This window comes from Saccopteryx leptura, chromosome 5, assembly GCF_036850995.1.
Source record: "Saccopteryx leptura isolate mSacLep1 chromosome 5, mSacLep1_pri_phased_curated, whole genome shotgun sequence".
NCBI lineage: Eukaryota > Metazoa > Chordata > Mammalia > Chiroptera > Emballonuridae > Saccopteryx > Saccopteryx leptura.
In genome coordinates this window covers 195,045,456-195,064,340 of record NC_089507.1, presented here as the reverse complement: position 1 = coordinate 195,064,340, position 18,885 = coordinate 195,045,456, and the positions used below count along the sequence as shown (strand labels likewise).

At 41.8% G+C, this 18,885-nt stretch overlaps 1 protein-coding gene across 2 annotated transcripts in view; it reads left to right on the top strand.

Moving 5' to 3' along the window:
• The window catches only part of ZNF831 (zinc finger protein 831), a 99,013-nt gene extending 85,077 nt beyond the window's left edge, over window positions 1-13,936 (top strand). For both annotated transcript variants that reach the window (XM_066387338.1, XM_066387339.1), the window contains exons 5-6: window positions 9,853-10,013; window positions 10,389-13,936. In XM_066387338.1, coding sequence (XP_066243435.1) covers window positions 9,853-10,013; window positions 10,389-11,228 — 1,001 coding nt within the window. In that variant the 3' untranslated portion in view covers window positions 11,229-13,936. The remainder of the gene's footprint in view (window positions 1-9,852; window positions 10,014-10,388) is intronic.
• The last annotated feature ends 4,949 nt before the right edge of the window (window positions 13,937-18,885 follow it).

Sequence of the window (18,885 nt, the reverse complement as noted above, 5' to 3'; positions counted from 1 at the left end):
GATTCATAACTCATCTCCCTGGTGGCATTTACCACAATACTAATCATTGTGCAATTATGTCCTAATTTCCTTCTCTTCAGCTATATGGATATGACATCAACGAGGTAGAATCTAGCTTCTTATCTTTAACAATAAGTTCATATTTAATTCCAGGGTGAGGGAGGCCCTTCTCTTCTTACTCCTTGTCTCACTAACTTCCTTTCCCATCAGCATCTCTTCTTTTGAATTCTCTACATAACTAAGCTATTAAATCGCTGAAATAAGTTACTTGGATTTTTTTTCCCCCTACCTACCTAACATAGCTGAGGGAAAATTCCTCTGAGGATAACATTACCATAGCAGCTGTCTTTCATTGAAGACATAGAAAGTTGAAGAGAACTTCTCTGACAGGTACTTTCTGAGATAAAAGGTTTACCTGATCACGTTGAAGAGGTAGGTACACCTGCTAAATACCATGTGGGGATGGTGATGTGATTCTCTGAAATTCAGTTGATAGGAGTTTTTTTTCCTTTCTTTTTTTGACTTTAAACTATTAGTCTGTCAGGAATGAACTGCGACAGGTGGGCTGGGGATGGTCCCTTGGTATTTCTCCCGCCCTGTTCTCTGTCACACATCACCTGTGATGGTTTCCGAAGAGAAACAAAATGGCAGCCTGAACTCCAGGGTTCCCTCATCCACCAACTCCCTCCCGCTCCTCTGACTCGTGATAATGGCTCTGTTCCATTATTTTTCCTGTCAGAATTAATGGAGAGATATTCTTTTCCTAAAGCCATTAGTTAAGTAATATTGCTTACAGAATTGCTGAAACAGGATAACACCTCCTTCTCTGGAGTGTAAATCTTAAGAAATGATGAGGCAATTGCTTAAACACATCAATTATATTCCAAAGCCTGAACTTCTTTTCTCTATAATTTTCATTTAGAGTTAAGAAAGTTTAAAAGTAATGATCCATAAAGTAGGCTCTCTGGATTCAATTTTGGCATTAAATAATTCAAATAAGATGAGCAATATTTTTTTTTTGGGGGGGGTCTTAGTTTAGTTTTCCTGCCTCCCTCACAATTTGTCCTCTCTTTATTTTAGGGCATTCTCTTATTATTGTCTGAACACGATTAGAATTTCAACTTACCAAAAGATTTTAACCATACTTTTCCACTAAATTTTTTTTTTTTTTTTTTTGGAGAAAATGGTAACTGAAGTGTTCTCAAACTGATTGCCTTTCATTAGAGAGAAAGTAGAGAACATGAACCATCGAGAAAAGTGGTTTCTGAGAAAAGAGATGGGAAATGATTACTAGGAAAGGGCAAAATTTCAAAAAAAAAATTAGGATGGTACAGAAATACTTCAGATTTGGTTAGAGATGGAAAAATACATGTCCTTCTTTCTTTGGTGACTCAACTTATCTGTTCCTGAGAAACTAAATTTTTGTTTCAAAAATGCAAAGATGTATTTCCCTCTCCCCATTGTGTGCCCTGACTGGACGGAACCAACCTGTCACTTTGTTAGTGTGCATCCGGGCACAACCTGGGGCTTTCCTCATTACACTCAGTCTTAATATTAGAACCTATGTCATTATTTATCTCTTCTTTTTCTTCCAACCAGTAAAGCAATATCATGCTTGTTGTAACAGAGAAAGCGACAGGGCTACCTCCAAGAAAATGGGCCAGTTCCCAGCCTCATGACCCCCTGAGGTTGCCAGATTCATGTTGATGTTGTTTCCCATACCTTTCTACCTGGATATACAAATATGAACAGAAATATTATCTTGTTTTTTTTTTACACAAATAGATGATACCATATGTTGTAGTCGACAACTCTTTTCTTCTTAATATGCCTTGAATATAACTCCAAGCCTAGATGATGAATAGATAATATATGGTTTTAGTAATAGCATAAAATCCTACAGGATAGTTGTTACATCATTTATTTATCCAACTTTTACCCTACTGATGGATATCTGTGGAAGTGGCTCTTGGTTTTTCAATCACACCTTCTGCTATAGAAAACATTCTTGCTCAAGTTCCCAAAGAGCAGTTGCAAGGTCCATGCACATTTGATCATTACAGGTTTCATTTTATAAGATACTACCAAAGTTATTTTGAAAAATAGGTTTACTCTCCCATAAATATATTTTTTAACAGTATTTTTTTTTAAAAAATTGCTTCAACAAAGGAGCAGGGCCAGGGTGGAGCTAACGTCTCCTCTCCAGGGTTTGTTCACCTGAGCTTCTTGAACTAACAGAAGGTCACTCACTGGCCTCTTCTCACCCACATTCAGGGCATAGACACACTGGCTTGCAGTGTTGTTTGAAAATCAATTCTTTATCAGTGTTTAAAAACACATGGAATCCAGACCTGGGTTTCTTGTGGAAATCAGACAGTTCTGGCAGACCAGACCCTTGCTCCATCATGATCTCAGGTGTCAGGAGCTGAGGGTCAGGTGCACCCTTGAGCTTGGCCATGCCCTGAATGCAGGACAACCCCACTCCAGCCGGCTTCCCTCCAGTGTGTTTTCTCTCTGATCCCTGTCGCATTCGAGTTTGGGATTCTTGGTTTAAACCAGCGTTTCTCGACCGTAGCCCTGATGATGTTTGGAGCTGGGTCACTCTCAGTGGTGGGTCATCATATGCACTGTAGGGTGTTGCACAGGGTCCCTGGTCCCCATCTACAAGATGCACCCCTCCCCTCCAAGTCAGGACAACCAGAAAGTCTCCAGGTATTACCCTGGTTGAAAACCACTGGTATAAACACACCCACAAAACCTATTTTCCTGGCTGGACTTGGAGATAAACTTTCCCAAGAGTGTTTCTGAGCTGTTTTTATTATTTCTCTTTATGTTGTAGGCCTCCATTTCATTTTATGAAGGAACACGCTTGGGTATACAACCAAGCTTTAAAGTCACTGAAATGGTTCCGCCCAGCCCCCTTCACCGAGTTTGGAGGAAATATCTGAGAGGGAAGAGTGATCGATACACTTTCATCTCAGGAACAGACATGTAGAGATGGCTGTGATGGTGGGTGGTTTCTGATTTATCTAATAAGACAGACAGAAAAGGTACAATTTCTAAATACTGTATGAAGGGGCTTGAATAAAATCCCTGGAATAGAAGAAGATGCTGCCTTTGTGCACGGGCTTTCTCCAGGAGTTTCCTTTGTTTTCATCCAGGGCTTCGGGGGAGCTAACCTGCCTGCCTATTCCCAGAGGCTCCGGGAGCCAGGAGGAGGGAGGTGGGACTCTCCAGGGCTCCTCTCCCCTTGGCCTTCTCTTCCTCTGACACGAGCTAATGACTCCCCTACGTCTTCTCTCATTAGAATTAATAGAGAAGTACTCATTCTTTCCCTAAAGCTATTAGTTAAGTCATAGTGCTCTGAAATTGCTGAAACAGAATAATTTCTCCTTCATTTTCGGGTGTAAATCCTGAGGAAGGATGAAACACCATGGCGAGTGTATCAATTACGTTCCAGGGAAGAAAGCCGCGCACACAATATTCATTTAGCAACGAGGAGCTGTTCAAATAATGATACATAAGGTAGTTTTGCTGGGCTTAGTCTAGGCATGGGATGTTTCCGTTGTCATTTCTTTTATTGCCCTCTTTTTTTCTCCCAGGATTCCATAATCCTGTTTCTTCTCTGTATTGTCAAATCATGCTCGTGTGGTCTGAACGTGATAACAATTTTGACTTAAAGCAAGATTTTAAACACCACTTTGCCCTCCACGCAGTTTAGGTGAAGCATTTCTGTGCGGGAAGGGTTCTCGTTCTGGTTCCTTTCATTAAAGAAATAGAAAAGAGATGAAAACCACTATGAAAAGTGGTTTCTGAAAGAAAAGATTCATTTGTGATTACCTGGAGGCAAACTTCCAGAAGATTGCATTAGGATAGTGTAAAAATACCTGAGGCTGCACTCGATAAATATATTTTTCTGGTCCTCTCTCGAGTCCCCCTCTGCCTTTGGGACCACAGTCGGAGGCTGCTTCTCACTGCTGGCCACCCACAGACTTCTGATCATTTTCAGATTGGAATCGACCATGCCTGGCCCCTACTGAGGAGGAAAAAAACCTCTTTCCTCCATACTTTTCAGCCAAATATTTTCTTCTACAGAAGCTTTGTAAACAAAATAATAATAAGATTGCAGAAACAAATGAATTTAGTTTCAAAACAGTTTAAGACAGTGTCTGAAATGCAATAGAAACTTAAAAAAAAACATTGCTTGAATAATTACATGAATGAATAATTCAAACTCATTAGAGAGAAAACCGGCCAAAGCAGGTACCACGTCAGAATGATTTTACCATACGTGTGGTTTTACTCCTTTCCTGGGGCATCGTCTCGTAATACCTTCTGCTTTTTCTTTCATAGTATTCACTATGTTTGCTTGGTGACATTTTTGTATAATTATTTGAGGACTCAATTTCTCCCCTATCTGACTGTAATTTCCATGAGGGTATCTGCCTCGTTTGCCCCTGAACACACTGCCTGTACTCAGCATAGTTTTAGCGCAGAGTACTAGCTATATACACAATACTCAGGAAATACAGGCTCAAGAAATATTTAGGTTTAATAATACGGGCTCCAAAAATATGAACTCAGGAAAAAATATAGGCTTGACAAAGTTTTGACTAAATGAGCAAATCACTGCCCACATAGTGATGATTTTTAGTGTTCTGTTCAGCTTTCCTTAAGTAACTGCAAATTATATTTGCTCGCACATGATGCATTCTTCAATGTCAGGGATGCTTCTAAACAATTTAATCTCATATCAATTAATAGGAGATTACGCCTGCATTCTTGTTTATACTTAACGCTTTCTTCAAAGGCCAATGTGGTAGACTCATTTTTATCCCTTTCTCCTAACTCAGTCTTTGGATTCCAAATTAATGGACTTCTTGGTGTATAGGGGCAACCGAAAGAACTGTATTAAATCACTTACATTTTCAGATAATGATATTAGAGTAATGTGTCTATTAGCATTTTAATCAGGCCTAAGCATTAGATAGCCGGGAGCAAGTTTGCCTTGAAAGATGTCTACAGCCATGTTGTAAGTTTCGTGTTTCTTTACTCCCTTTTCTTTCTAATTATTTAACAGTTTCCTACAAGCCTTTCCAAGATGCTAAATTTAAATTTGCTACAACACTTTCAGTAGTCTCTACCTCTCTAAACATGGTTGGGCAACTATTTTGGAGGCAGATGATTAAAAATGCAGCATTTCATCGGGGGAGGGCAGGACAACACACAGAGCTGTGACCAGAGATGGCTTTTCTAGTAAGATTCACATAATTGTGTGAGAGCGGTGGGATTTCTGAAGATTGCCTGATGATGAAAGTATCGGAAGTTTCTGAAGATGTAGGAACTTATTTCCGTGTGATGCTGAAACCCAAACAAGACCACAATCTGTCTGAACATTTGGCCAGGATGCGACTTAACTTCTTGAAAAGGTCCATTCACTTAAAAGCAAGTTAGCATCCTTCTTCAATAATCCAAATTCGTTTAACATGCTTCAGTGACGCTATTTGGGCGTTTTCTCACAATTATTAAAGATAACTCACTTTTCTCTGTAGCCGGTAGGTCGGAAGCAAATTAAATCAATCGATTCGCCCCGCTGGCTTTCTCAGGTGAGTCAGAAGTTATTGGTCAAATGTGCACATGGCCTTTCTGTTAGGCTAAAAACCCCAAACAACCTGCTGGGAAGACATTTGGCCAATCTGATTATTTCCTCTATACTAATTGGTTTTACTTTATTAAATTGAATGAATTGCCTGGTTGTTTTGTCACTGTGGGGACACAGCTTAATCCTCTTAGAGGGAGGCACTTGGTAAACTATGGGTCTATCGAAATGTTTATCATCCTTATTATCTTCTGGTGATTTTTCATGGGTAGGAATGAAAATGTTTTCAGTTCATCCTTGTTCATCCATTTTACTTCCACTGCCTTAGCCAAGCCCGTCTCGTCTGGCCCCCAGACTACTCTGGTAACCTTGTAACTGCTTTTTCCTATTCCCCTCTCCCCCAAATTCAGTCTCTGCATCTTTTAAAGATATGGAACCCTGGTAAAAAACTCTAGTTTCTTCACAATGACTAAGACTAAACCACTTCCCATCACCTACCTGCACCCTGCAAGATCTGAACCCTTGATGGCTTCCCAACCTTCCTTTGGGTCCCTTCCCTGCTCAGCACTCTCCCTCCACAACGGCTTCCCATTGGTTCCTTAATCCCCAAGCTCCTTCCCACCTCAGGGCCTCTGCATCTGTTCCTCCTTTGTTTGGAATGGCCTTTGTGGGTGGACCTTCCTTATTCTCAAGATCTCATTTTAGATGTCACCTTTTCAGAGAGGCCTTCCTCATTTACGTGCAACAGTTACCACCCATTGTTCTCTGTAATGTAGTGTTACTCTCCGCACTATCCCCTTTGTTCCTCTCTGTAGTGCTCCCTCTTCTCCTGTTTATTGTCATAGTCTCTATATCTCAGGGGTCGGGAACCTATGGCTTGCCAGCCAGATGTGGCTCCTTTGATGGCTGCATCTGGCTTGCAGACAAATCTTTAATAAAAAAAATAATAATAACGTTAAAAATATAAAACGTTCTCGTATTACAATCCATGTCCTACCGCTCATGTTCATGGTTGCGTGTGGCTGGAACCAATCACAACTGTCCTCTGGGACAACATCAAATTTTTATTGGATAATGCGTAACATACATGGGTCATTGTGTGGCTCTCATGGAATTACATTTTAAAATATGTGGCGTTCATGGCTCTCTCAGCCAAAAAGGTTCCCGACCCCTGCTATATCTCTTGCTTATCGTTACTTTCTGATGTTTATTTCCTTCATGACCCTTGTCAAACCCAAAATAATGTCATCTACTAGTTTGCTTGTCTTTGTTTCTTTACCCCGTAGAAATAGAAGCTCCCAAGGGCCAGGGATCCTTTTGTCTGGTTTTCTGATTCCTTAGCATTGAGTGTCACAGTCAGTTCATGGACGAATATATTTGTTGAGCCAATGAATAGAATGCCAAAGTCCTGGTTCTGTGTCATTAGAGAATCACAATACATAGGTGCTCAAGTGAAGAGGCATTCAAGGAGAAATCATCCTTCCCATTCCCAACTGTTGCACTTTTCTATCAGTTTTCAAAGTGGATTCACTCAAGATTACTGTGCTTGGTAATCTGGAAACCTGCCCCTGAGATGTAAGAAGTAGGTCTGTCCTTTTGGTTCAAGATGGAGGACAGAACACGTTCACTTGCCTACACTTTCCTCTGACAATCCAGGAGGGGTTAGTAAAGAAATGTGTTTGTGGTGCACCAGCCCACGAGGACAGAATGACAGAGGAAACGAGGCCACAACTCTGGGGAATGGAGTGCAGAAACTGAGAGTCACCAATTGAGCAGACCCCCGAGAACATAACTCCAATTTAACAGGGGGTCAAACCTTAAAAACCCAGACGTTCATGGTGCCAGGTGATGATGGGATGGAAGCTTAGGCAGCAGTCAGACCCCCCCCCCCATCTCTGCCTACCCTTATTCCTCACAGCACAGGGTCAGTTCCCTTGTTCTCCCCTGCACAGTATTAGTGGTTTAGTCTCTTGAGTGGGCACACAATACTGGGGGACATGGGGCACAGTTTATCAGAGAGTGAGGGGGCTATATCTTAAACAGAGGATTTAACCGAATGATGGGCACTGTACACGGAGCCCCCAAACTCTCATCCCCAGTTTTGACTATAGCATGCTGTAGGCAGGAGGTTGGAGGGTTCTTGTGTAGGAGCTGAGTCATCCATGGAGAGACTCTCCCCAAGGTGAAATGAAAAAACACAAAGAAATAGAATATAGAAAAGATAAGAAAAATAGAGCATTAAACCAGGAGGTCCAATAATCTCATGGAGAAAGTGGAAAGACAAAGCATCAGGGGAAAAAAAATAAAAGAAATAACATATTTTTCTAAGACTGAAGGAAATGATTCAAATCAAAAGGCTGCACTGAGTACCCAGATAATGAAGGAAAATTGTTCAGGACCACGGTGACACTGAGACAAAAAAGAACCCTAGGAACTTTCAAATAGAGAAAAACAAAAAAAGATGCATCTAAAGGATTCTGAATCACAAGTCATGTTGGCTTCTGAACAACAGGAACTGAGTGGGGGCCCTGGCTCCTGTTCTCAAGAAAAATAAATCCTAGTTCAGGATGTTCTACCCGACAAGCAGTCAATTAAAGTCTAAACAATTGTGTCATGCACCCTTTCTCCTGAAGCTACCAGGAGTTTTGTATTAGGAGAGCAAGAGAGAAAACCAAAAATACCAAGGATGGTGAGGAGGAGTCGCGAGGCAGAGCCTAGCAGGGGGCCCTGGGTCAGCAGTCCAGGGAGCAGGTCAGGAAGTTTCTCGAGTGGTGTTCATCAGACAGATACCGGTAAACACCACTCGGGAAGTTTTCTGACCTGTCTGGTGATTGTCAGAGGGAGAGGGGCCGGGGGGGTGGGGAGGTAGAAGAGGGTGCAGGAGGGATAAATGATGATGGAAGGAGACTTGACCTGAGGTGGTGAACACACAATACAATACAGAGGATGTACTGTAGACTTATACCCTTGAAACCTATATAATTTTATTAACTAATGTCAACTTAATAAATTCCATATATATATTTTTAAAAGCTTATATTAAAAGAAAGTTTCACGAGAGCTTTCTAAAAAGATGGAACCATTAGGAAGGAGGTTGAAGGATGATTTTAGAAATCAGGCCACAGAAAACTCTGCAGGAGAAAAAAACCAATGTCATGATTAACCCAGGGAGAACCCTGTTGGCAAGAAAGGCAGCGTCCCCACAGCATAGTACATGGCTCAGCTGTGAAAGGTGAGTCCCCCAGAACAGTCATGTAAACATTCAACGTTCTAAGCAAAATGATGACAGCAGATATTTCAACTGGGGAGAAGTGAGAGGGACGTGTGCGTATCTTGTGGGGGGGAGGGTGATGAAATTTGTGGATAAAGGGTGCCCATCCTAAACCCTCCTCTTCCCCTAGAGAAGTCATAGACTATACTCCAAACTAAAAAAACCCCCACAAAAAACATAGAGAATAAACAAACAAACAAAACAATACATAGTGCTAGAAGCCTGCGTTTAGGAGGGGAGGAGACACGCAGTGTAAGAATCCCAAGTGGGAAAGGATGAGTGGGTGGGCAGATGTTGCTCTTTCATAATAAGTAGAAAGGTTTGACTTTTTAAAAGTCTGTATGTTTGGAACTTTAATCAAAATGATAGCAACTTTAAAAAGGCATCTAATGCTTTTTCTCTGATGACACAGCCATTCCGAGAATGTTTTTCTGATCTGAACTCATGATGGGATCTACCCCCTCTGAAATCTTGTAGTGCTTTTGACCTGCCTTCCAGGGAGAGGCTGTTTTGTGGGTGTTGTCACACCTTTGTCTCCCCCACTCCCTGACCTCTTGCTGCCCGGTGCTTTGACATCATATGTGATACAAGGGGGACTTTCTACTCTCCACCTCCGGTTGTGTGGCCAGAGAATTCAAGCCATTGTAAAATTCACAGACATGGCCAGGAAGATGACTGATGAAAAAGAGCTACATGAAAAAGTTTTTAAAAATATATGTAATTTTAAGATTTTTTTCCCTCCCCCTGCCTTTGGGAATTGGTTTTGCTGCTGCTTTCTTCATCGTAGCAGAAGTGGAGACATTTTCTTTGACTGTGGAATTGGTTCAAGGTAAATTGATTTCCTGTATGCGCCGTGTGAGATGAGGGCTAATGAGCTCAGAGCTGGTTATGGCACAGTTCAGACACAGGTAAACTCTTAGGACATTCCTATTTGCTGATTTTATGATTTCAGGAGCATGTCCATGTTTCTCCGCACTTGTAGGGCTTGGCCTGCAAGGGGAGCCATCTTGTGCTACCTCAACATCGTCTCCTGGTTGTGGGAACGAAGAGAAGGAGGAGGAGGACCGGAGACCAAGCTCAGGAAGCGTCTCTTCCAGCACAAGTCCAGGGGCTACCAGGGAAAGAGACACATTACCCATGCAGGTGGGACTGGGTAATTTGGGACTGCCCCTACCTAGCTATTGTCCAGATCATGCTTCTTCATTCTTTGCTGGTGTTCAGTGTGCTTAGGATAATCAGGAGGCGTTTCCTTTTTCACAAAGCCAGAGAAAAACACATGGCAATCTCATCAACCTATTTTAGGCCAACAGGTACTGTTATTTGTCTTAATGCCTCAATTAGTTATTAATGGAGACCGATTGAGAATATGATATTGAAGTTCACACTCGGTAAAGAATCATTAAGAACTCAAAACCTTGTTTTCATTGCGGACCATGCTTCTGACCATGAGCTTTTCTGTACCAATTAACCTTTTGCCTCCCACCCCCACCCCATATTTTCCTTTGCACTTTGTTACAGGATGTTATTCCGTCTGCTGGTGAGCCTGGTGACTATTGTCCTCAGAACACTGTAGTCCGGTCAGGATCATCTCTGCCTTCTGACTCCTGTGTGCAAGTGGCTAACAACAGCCTTCTGTCCCATGGTAAAGGTCTCGACGTGGGATTGCTTGAGGCTCAGCTGCTGCCCTCCCAGGAGCAAGTCTTGGCAGATCCCAAACTGTGCGTTTTCTCAGATGCTCAAGAACCTTCATCCTTTGAGTCCAAAGGAAACTCTCCCTGCCATGACGTTGCTACCTCTGTGGCTGCCATTTGTACTTCTCTAGGGGCAAGAGGAGGTCACACAACCCTGGGAACTCACAGTGCAGAGCCACAAGACCACGGCCAAGCTACAGGGGAGACCCAGAACTCCCCGGATGAAAGAGCTGTAGCACAGGGCAGGTCACTGTCCCTCAGGCCAGGGAAACCTTCACCTGAGCAAAGACCCTCAGGTTTGGTTCCATTGAGGTCACCTGGAAAAGCTCGTCTTGAAATACCAGCTCCAGGACCAGGTTTAGCTAGTTTATGCCAAGAGGAAGGGAGACCCCAGACACGTTTACCCTCCAGTGGGCAACACGGGTGTAGGGAAATGCCCGTCTCCTGCCCTCCTTTGGGAAAGGACCATGAGAAATGCCAAGAATCTGGATTAACTGCTCTGAAGGATTCTGTGGTTCCCTCTAAGCCAGGGCAGCCCACAGAGGTCCCGGAAACCCCTTCGAAAACCATCAAGAAGAGGAGTTTGGAAGGAATGAGGAAGCAAACTCGAGTGGAGTTCAGTGACAGCAGCAGCGATGACGAAGACCGGCTGGTGATAGAAATATGAAGCCCTCAGGGAAAGACGGTCAAAGACAGTCAGTGCTTTCCAGGAAATGCTGTCAAGCTGAAAGGACCCCTGAACTCTCATCACAAAGCACCTAAAGATTGGGAAAGCCATTTGGAGCTCTCCCTAAGACATCCCCAACCAACGCCAAAACCTGACTCAGCCTCAGCCTTCCCCACATCCCTTGGGGCATGCCCCACTGGTGTCCACAGGGTGCCAGGCAGGGCAGAGACTGTGAGGCAAAGTCTAAGAATACTCAACACAGCGTGACTGTGTCTGGACTCCTCGCAGTATCCTCTGCCTCAGTCATCCACCGCCTCATCCGTAAAATGGGGTTCACCACGAGAGCCACGATTGACACGTTTATCAATAAGTGACCCCCATAGAATAAAGGCAGCTGACTTCCTCATTAGTAAACTGAGGGGAAGCAGCTGTGGGTTCACTGGGTGAGGGGGCATGAATTGAGGGGGCACCAAGGTATTTCTGTTCATTCTGGAGACAAAATTCAAATTCATTCAAAAACTGAAGTTTGGTTGGAATAATACTCCTCCTTCGTGGAAGTTGTAAATATACTTCAAAATGCTTGTGATCTGGTGAAATGCTGATTATTTTTCAAATGTTACGCAAATGGCCAATGCTTCTATATGATTCAGTGACACAGCATGTATTGTCTTGTGTCCAGTGCCTTTTTCTGTCCAGACCTCTGAAACCCTTGGTTTTTTCAGCTCTTGCAAAGGAACGTTGTGTTAAAAGTTAATAGAACAGTCTCTGTAATGAGTCATTTTTTTTTTTTTGAGGGGGAAAAAATTCACTTATTTTCCTCTGATTTCCCTCTGTCATATTGTGCTCTGAGCAATTTCAATTAGAGGGTTACATTTTAGTAATCTCTGCAGCTTAAATTGATGCCTGCTCATCGTGACGGGAGCCTTTTGGTTTCCTCCCGAAGCTTCAAGGATGCACAAACTAATTGGAGTTTTGACGCTGTTTTACATCTTGGTAATTTTATTTTGGGGGCTTGGTGTTACTTTGCTGTCAAATTAAATCAGCCTCTCTATTGTGCAAGTCAGAACAGCACAGAAAAAAAAAAAAACCCCAGTATTCCAAGCCAGTGCGCCCCTGTGCAGAACAAAATAAGCTCATCTACGTCAGCCAACTAAGTGAGCAAAGCCTCAGAGTTCCTGTCTTCCTCTCCTTCTCCTTAAATGGGAGAGGAAAAACTTAGACTTATACTGCTGCATTTCAATAACGTTTTATACTTGTTTTTGGTATGATTTTGTACAATCTAAAATTTATAGCTGAGCTCTTTTGGCTTAACTTTGATGTAACAATGTTCCTATGACATCTTGCATTTCAGAGGCAGTGATGCAAAACATCTCACACCTACGCATACACTTTCATAGGTCCTTGCCTGTGACTAAGGGATGGTCACATTTCAAGTACCTTTCATGTGAATTTTCCAATTTTAAGGGTTATTAATAGAAAACTTTAATGAAGGACCAGCTTCCCCTGGTGACTTAACAAGTGTCCGTGGTCCTTTCACATAAACTCATCAGTACCCAGCCAAGAAAAACATGAGAAGGGAGGTAAGAAAGATGTCAGGTGTTTACTTTCTGTACTTTTCGGAACCAAACAAAAGTGAGGGGAGGATGATTTACCCTTTGAATTATCTGTGCTGCCTGGAGGGGGGCCATCCAGGAAGGTGGTCTGAGTCCTGGAAGGAAGAAGAGTGAAGGCCTGACTTTGCCCTGAACCAGTTGGAAAATTTTGGTGAAGGCACATTCACCTCTCTGTGCCTCAGTTTCTCCAACTGCGAATGAGAGATTCAGACAAGGTGAGCTGAATGTATCTCCAGGCTCTGATCTTTGTGAGGATGGACGAGCTGCCCTATTCTCCACATAGGAGGTCTTGGTGGATGGGGCGGGGGGTGTGGTCCTGTGAGGAGGGGGTCTTGCACCCTAGAAGTTCGGAAAGAGGAACCGAATCCAAAATGCCATCCAGTTATTTTCACGAAGAATGTGAACTCAGAGATGCCCCACTTAGTTTTTCCCCAGAGTTCCAGGTTTGAGGGTGTAGTCATTCAGTTTATCAAGGTGGGTTCATGATTCAGAAGTTAAAAGCAACACCAGCCTGCTACTGTGTGAGTGGAAGACCACATGTCTGCAGGTGGGATTGGCTACCTTGTCTTGGGAAGCACAGGTTTGGGGGATAAAACGATCTTCCAGATCCTTTTCTCTGCGTGGCCACTGAGCTGTGGGCCTAAGCCAGCAAGTCAAAGCTCCCAATAGCACTGTCCCCAGCATGGTAGCGGAAGCTCTGTTCTTCTGTGAGCTACCACTTTGGGCTGCCACATTCCAACCTAGATTAAATATGTCTGAATAGTTTATCTCCAACTCCCTGGCTCTCTCTTACAAAGGTGAGCAGGTTGACAAACCATCCTGTCTCAGCCAGTCATTTAGCTAATCACTGGTAAGTAAAGCGTACCTTACTTTATGTCAACATGAATTTGTGCAAAGCTATATTTCAGTGGCTTAAAAAAAGGTATTTTGAATGACCCTAGAGGAATTAGCTATTGAAAAATCATCCTATGGTAAATTTTTTTAAAAGTGAAGAACGCTTTTATAAAGTAACAGTCTCTGATTTATATAAATCTTAGTTTCCTATGGGTTTTCTTAAGGCAGGATGCAGTTCTCAGCATACGTTTTAAGGATAACGTCAGTGACCTAAAACCCAGTTTGGATTACTAAAAATAAAAATTTAATATTATCAATTGAAAATTGCTACAGTTTTATACTATACAAGCATGTGCTGTGTACTGGTTAAGGGAAAACTAATATATTTTAGAATAGGGCAAACCAGAGTTTAAATCCCTCTCTCCCCAGTGCTATTAATTTTATTGTTCCTTCAGAGAAGGGTCTTAACCACTGGTGCCTCAGCTTCTTCCACAGTGAAGAAACCCAGGGATATTGGCATGAGCTAGGACAAGGGGCACTTTGAATCTTTGGCAATTTCTCTTGGGGCCAAGTATAAGTACCATGACCCAAGATGCTCAAGACTCACCACCAGGTTTGTTTCCTCCACTGTATCTGCACCTGGCCAGAGCTCACTTGTCAAAAATGTATGGAGGAAAAATGGTTTCATGTTCCCCTTTGGCAATCTATGCTGTTGAGGGACTCTTAAAGTCACGTGATTTTTGATGGACAACCGGAATCCTCCTTGTCAGAAAGCACAATGGAGTACAACTCTTCTGCCCTGTTAGGTATTACCTCTGAGATTCTGGATGAAGCTGGCATTCCTTTAATTCACAACCCAGCAGAACCTATGGTTGGTTCATTTGTCAAAAAGTAAAAAACAAAGATGAGGGTGGTGGCCTCTGATTCAATTAAAACCCTGCCCATGGCATGGTGTTGAGGGCAAGGTAAACATTCCCTTCCAAAAGTCCCTCCTCTAACTCTCTGATGGGAGGAGTAGCCATGCAAGAATGATCTACAGCCTCATGCCAAAAAATTTTTTTTGACTTTACATTCATTACTTAGGAAAACCACATTCTTCATCCTGCTATCCCTAGCATATATATTTGCATTTTGCACAAAATTTGCCTGGTGCAGCATATTTTTATAGTTTGGGAAACTGTCATGATCATTGGTGTGTGTGGCTACTCACCTTTCCAGATATAATTTAATATGCTGAGGCAAAGATGGTCTACCTGGCCCTGGCGATCACACTCTTACTACTGTGGTGAAGAAGGCACATGTACTTCTGCTCACTTCGGGTGTGATTCCATAGTTCTTGAGAGGGAGACTCCTTGGCTTCTGAAACACTACATTTCTCCATGCATAAGCACAATGTCTTATCCTGATCTTTCAGAATTCATTAAATATAGGTGTCAGGACCCAGCAAATCTTGTGCGCTAGGTTTGTAACCTGTACTATTCATTTTACCCATACTTTGTACTTATGTGGGAATATGTATAATTTGATCTGAAGACGTACAGGGATATTTGAGCATAATGCTTCACCATGAGAAGAGAAGGAGCCAGGGGAAACAGTCAGTTTCTGTCACTTGGAGCCCTAGAGGATGACTCAACATCTTGTGTGTGCAGTCAACTGTTCAGAACTTGCTTCTCTATTGGTTGTTCTTAATCAGGGAAAAGATTGACTTCTTGATTGTTTGTTGAAACTTATTTCCTTCTTTATATGGTTAAATTATTTTGTTTTGATAAAAATAAAACAGAAAATAAAAAATTTCTTGTGTGATTTGTTAAAATTTTAACTGAACATACCACAAGCAATATCCTATGAATTGGATATCCAATTATCCCCAAGTACTTGACATCTTGTCTACCATATTGGTAACCAATAGCGCTCAACAAAAGAATTAGGTTATAGCAAATGGTCACATTTTTCTCATACTGTTTCCTTTTCCCACGTGTCTCATTTGTCATTGTCTGTCATATTCTTAAGTTCGTAACTTGGAAATGTAGCTAAACTTTGAAGCCACATGAGGGCACTATCCACAGTGCAATATTTTGAAATTTTTTTTCTTAGCGTTGATGTTTCTTGGATATTTACTATTATTCATTAACAAAGAAAACATCCTTAACTCGAAAACAATATCTCCTATGAAGATAACTCTTTGTAAGGATAAGTAGACTTATTTTACATACCAGCACAATATTTTATTCTTCTCTATCTATACCTTTTGAAACCACTTGAAGTCAATGGAGACACAATGCATTGGGAGAAAAAGTGGGAATGAGATCATGGAAGATATAGATATACTAATTCATGGATCTTAACAGCAATTTTTCTAACTCATCAAACTCTAATAGTAATAAATTAATCCATTATTTCCAAACTTCAGCCATTTGAGAATCAGTGCTTTTTGTCATATGTGTTCACATGTGGGTCTATTATTTGCTTAATACTTTTATTTAAATCATCTCTTTCTTAAAGAATTTATTATTGCCCTAAGTAATAATATCTGTGAATTTTCAGCCTTAATTTGGTAGTTATGTTTATTTCTGATATACTAAAATAAAATAAAATGAGTAAGAATTGTTCAGTCATGTACCAGTTAAACCTCATCTTCATACTACCAATAGGACATCCACACACTTGAGGAAATATTGAGTGAATTTAAAAGGTACACTAGTTTCTCCTGTTAAATACAGCTCTCTCCCCATTTTCTCTCTGAAGCCACAGAACTGGTGACTACAAGAAAGTTATAGGTTATCAGATGAGTTTCTTCAGCCAGACATCACAGTTGAGTTAATAACATTCCCAGTCAAAGGATTATCGTATGCTTTAGTCTCAAAAGAATAATCCTATAATTTCTTGTATCTACAATTTTGTTTTGGTGTTTTGTTGTCTGGTTGGTGAATACAAAATAACATACAGGAAAGCATCATTAGGGATTTGTGCTCAACCACAAGCATGCCATCAATTCTACTGAAAGACCTGCTTCCATATGTTCAAACTGAAAGCAAATGGATTTGGTTGTATAACTACAGAAAGCAACTTCTCAGTCTTCTGCATAGTGACAGCCTATTGGTCTTTGGGCTGTGAATACAGAGGACTTGCTCTGTGGTGCAAGACCTTTGTCTCCAGCTGTGACAAACATCTGCTTCCAGTCTCCCTCAGCTTTTGCCAGAGGCAAATTCAACACTCTAGCCCTCGGGCATTAATCCATGCGATTTCTGCCCAGAAGTAGATAGATTGTTTTTCTGCATAAATGCACTAGTGAATGGATTCCTAGAGGGAATTTATGGTTTTATATGTGCAGCATCAGGGACAGAGGAACCCAGCCCTGTCTCTGGCCACACTGGAGATCTGGTTGTCTTCTTTGTGTACAATGTATGAAATAGGGCATAATTCAGCAGGAATGAGGCCTCATGACTCCATAATAAATGAAATGCCTAATAACCAGGTTTGTTTTTTCTATATGGCAATGTTCCAGTCAGACATGTTTATTCTAACAATTGCTCCCCCCACACACACACACACACCATACATTGAAGACCTACTCAAAAAGTTCTCTTCTTGTTAAAATACAGAACTGGGCCAATGATCTAGGAAACGAGACAGTCACATATATGACCCAACAAGGATCTCCTTGGAGAGGGAGCCATGGTATCTTCACCTTGGTGTTGTTGGCAACTGGAACAGGGCCTAGCTCACAGCAGGTCTAAATGTACATTTGCTAAGTAAAAGAATGAAAATGGCCCACTGAGAGTCAAGGAGAGGAAAGATTCTAAGATGAGGAATCGGGCCCAACCTCTTTCCTCATGAAGGTCTACCTCATTATCAGAGATGAGCAGAGACATCTACAGAAGGTTCTGTTCATCAATTTCAGAAATTAGCAACAATTTTCTGTTGCTTACTACTCCATTTGTTCAGCCAATATTTATTGAGTGCTTGAGTATGTAGCAGGCACATGAAAACATGGGGGTAGAAAAGGGGGAGTGTCAATTATGAACTAACCAGGTAAACAAATATGTAAAGAGTGCAATATCAGGTGCCAAGAACTAAGAAATCTGAGGGGATGTTGGAAAGATACCCTAATTCAAAACACCGAATGAAAAGAAACATTTTCCTTTTCCTGGCGTCAGGAGGAAAGGAGAAATCCTCCTCTATACATTAAGATCCACTTCCTCTGCTTCATCCAATGGCATGAATTCTTCTCACATGAAGCAGAGAACAATGTAAGGCGTTGTCTCACTACTCTTCTGCGTCTAGATTTCCTTACTTTCTCAGTAGCTTCAATGAGTGCCGGTAAACATTGCCTCCACCTGAGCATGGGAACTTGGGTCTACCTGCACTAACATGCTGATTTCCAGGCACCTAGGAGCATAGGAAATGAATGCCTCTTGAATCCCACAGTAGCAGAGAAACCCAAGTGGGCACTATTTTAGAACTAATTTCCCTGAGAGGAACCATCAAGTATTTGATGACTTGATGCTTTCTATTCTGAATTCTTTTTCTCAGGAAAGGTTGAGAACACCCTTAAAGGCAATGGTTCTCATAAGTGGGTGATTTTACCTCCCAGGGGACATTGGACAATGTCTGAAGACAGTTTTGATTTTACAACTTAGGTGAAGGGTGCTGTAGGTAGAGGCCAGGGATGCTGCTCGGCATCCTCAATGCACAGGACGGTGACAAAGAAGTATCCAGTCCACAATGCCAGCAATGCCGGACTGAGCCACCCTGGACTAAGGAAATGAGATTACTGTTTACTAGAGACCTTAGAACAGCTCAGTCCTCCTACTGATGATGAGACTGGAGTGGGAGAAAGACTTGTTGAGGCAGGACCCAATGTAGAGTCCAGGCTCCATTTCCCAGACCAGTATTCTCTGCACAACGTAACATCTGAACTTTCACAGTTAGGACATGCTTCTGAAGTCTACACACAATAGACCATCTATTGGTTATGGTTTAATAAAGCCCAAATTTCATTTTTTCTCATTCTTTAATGCACCTAGAAAAGAAAGAACCAGGACACAGGAACAAATGCATAAATATCCAGTAGACACTCAAAGATGAGATTTTACTGTGAGGGTAAATACAACCCACTCTCTCACGCAGTCTCCCTGACATCCAGAACCAAATGGAATGAATGAGGATGTGCTCTAATGCTGGGCACCAGAAAGCTCTCATATTTGATT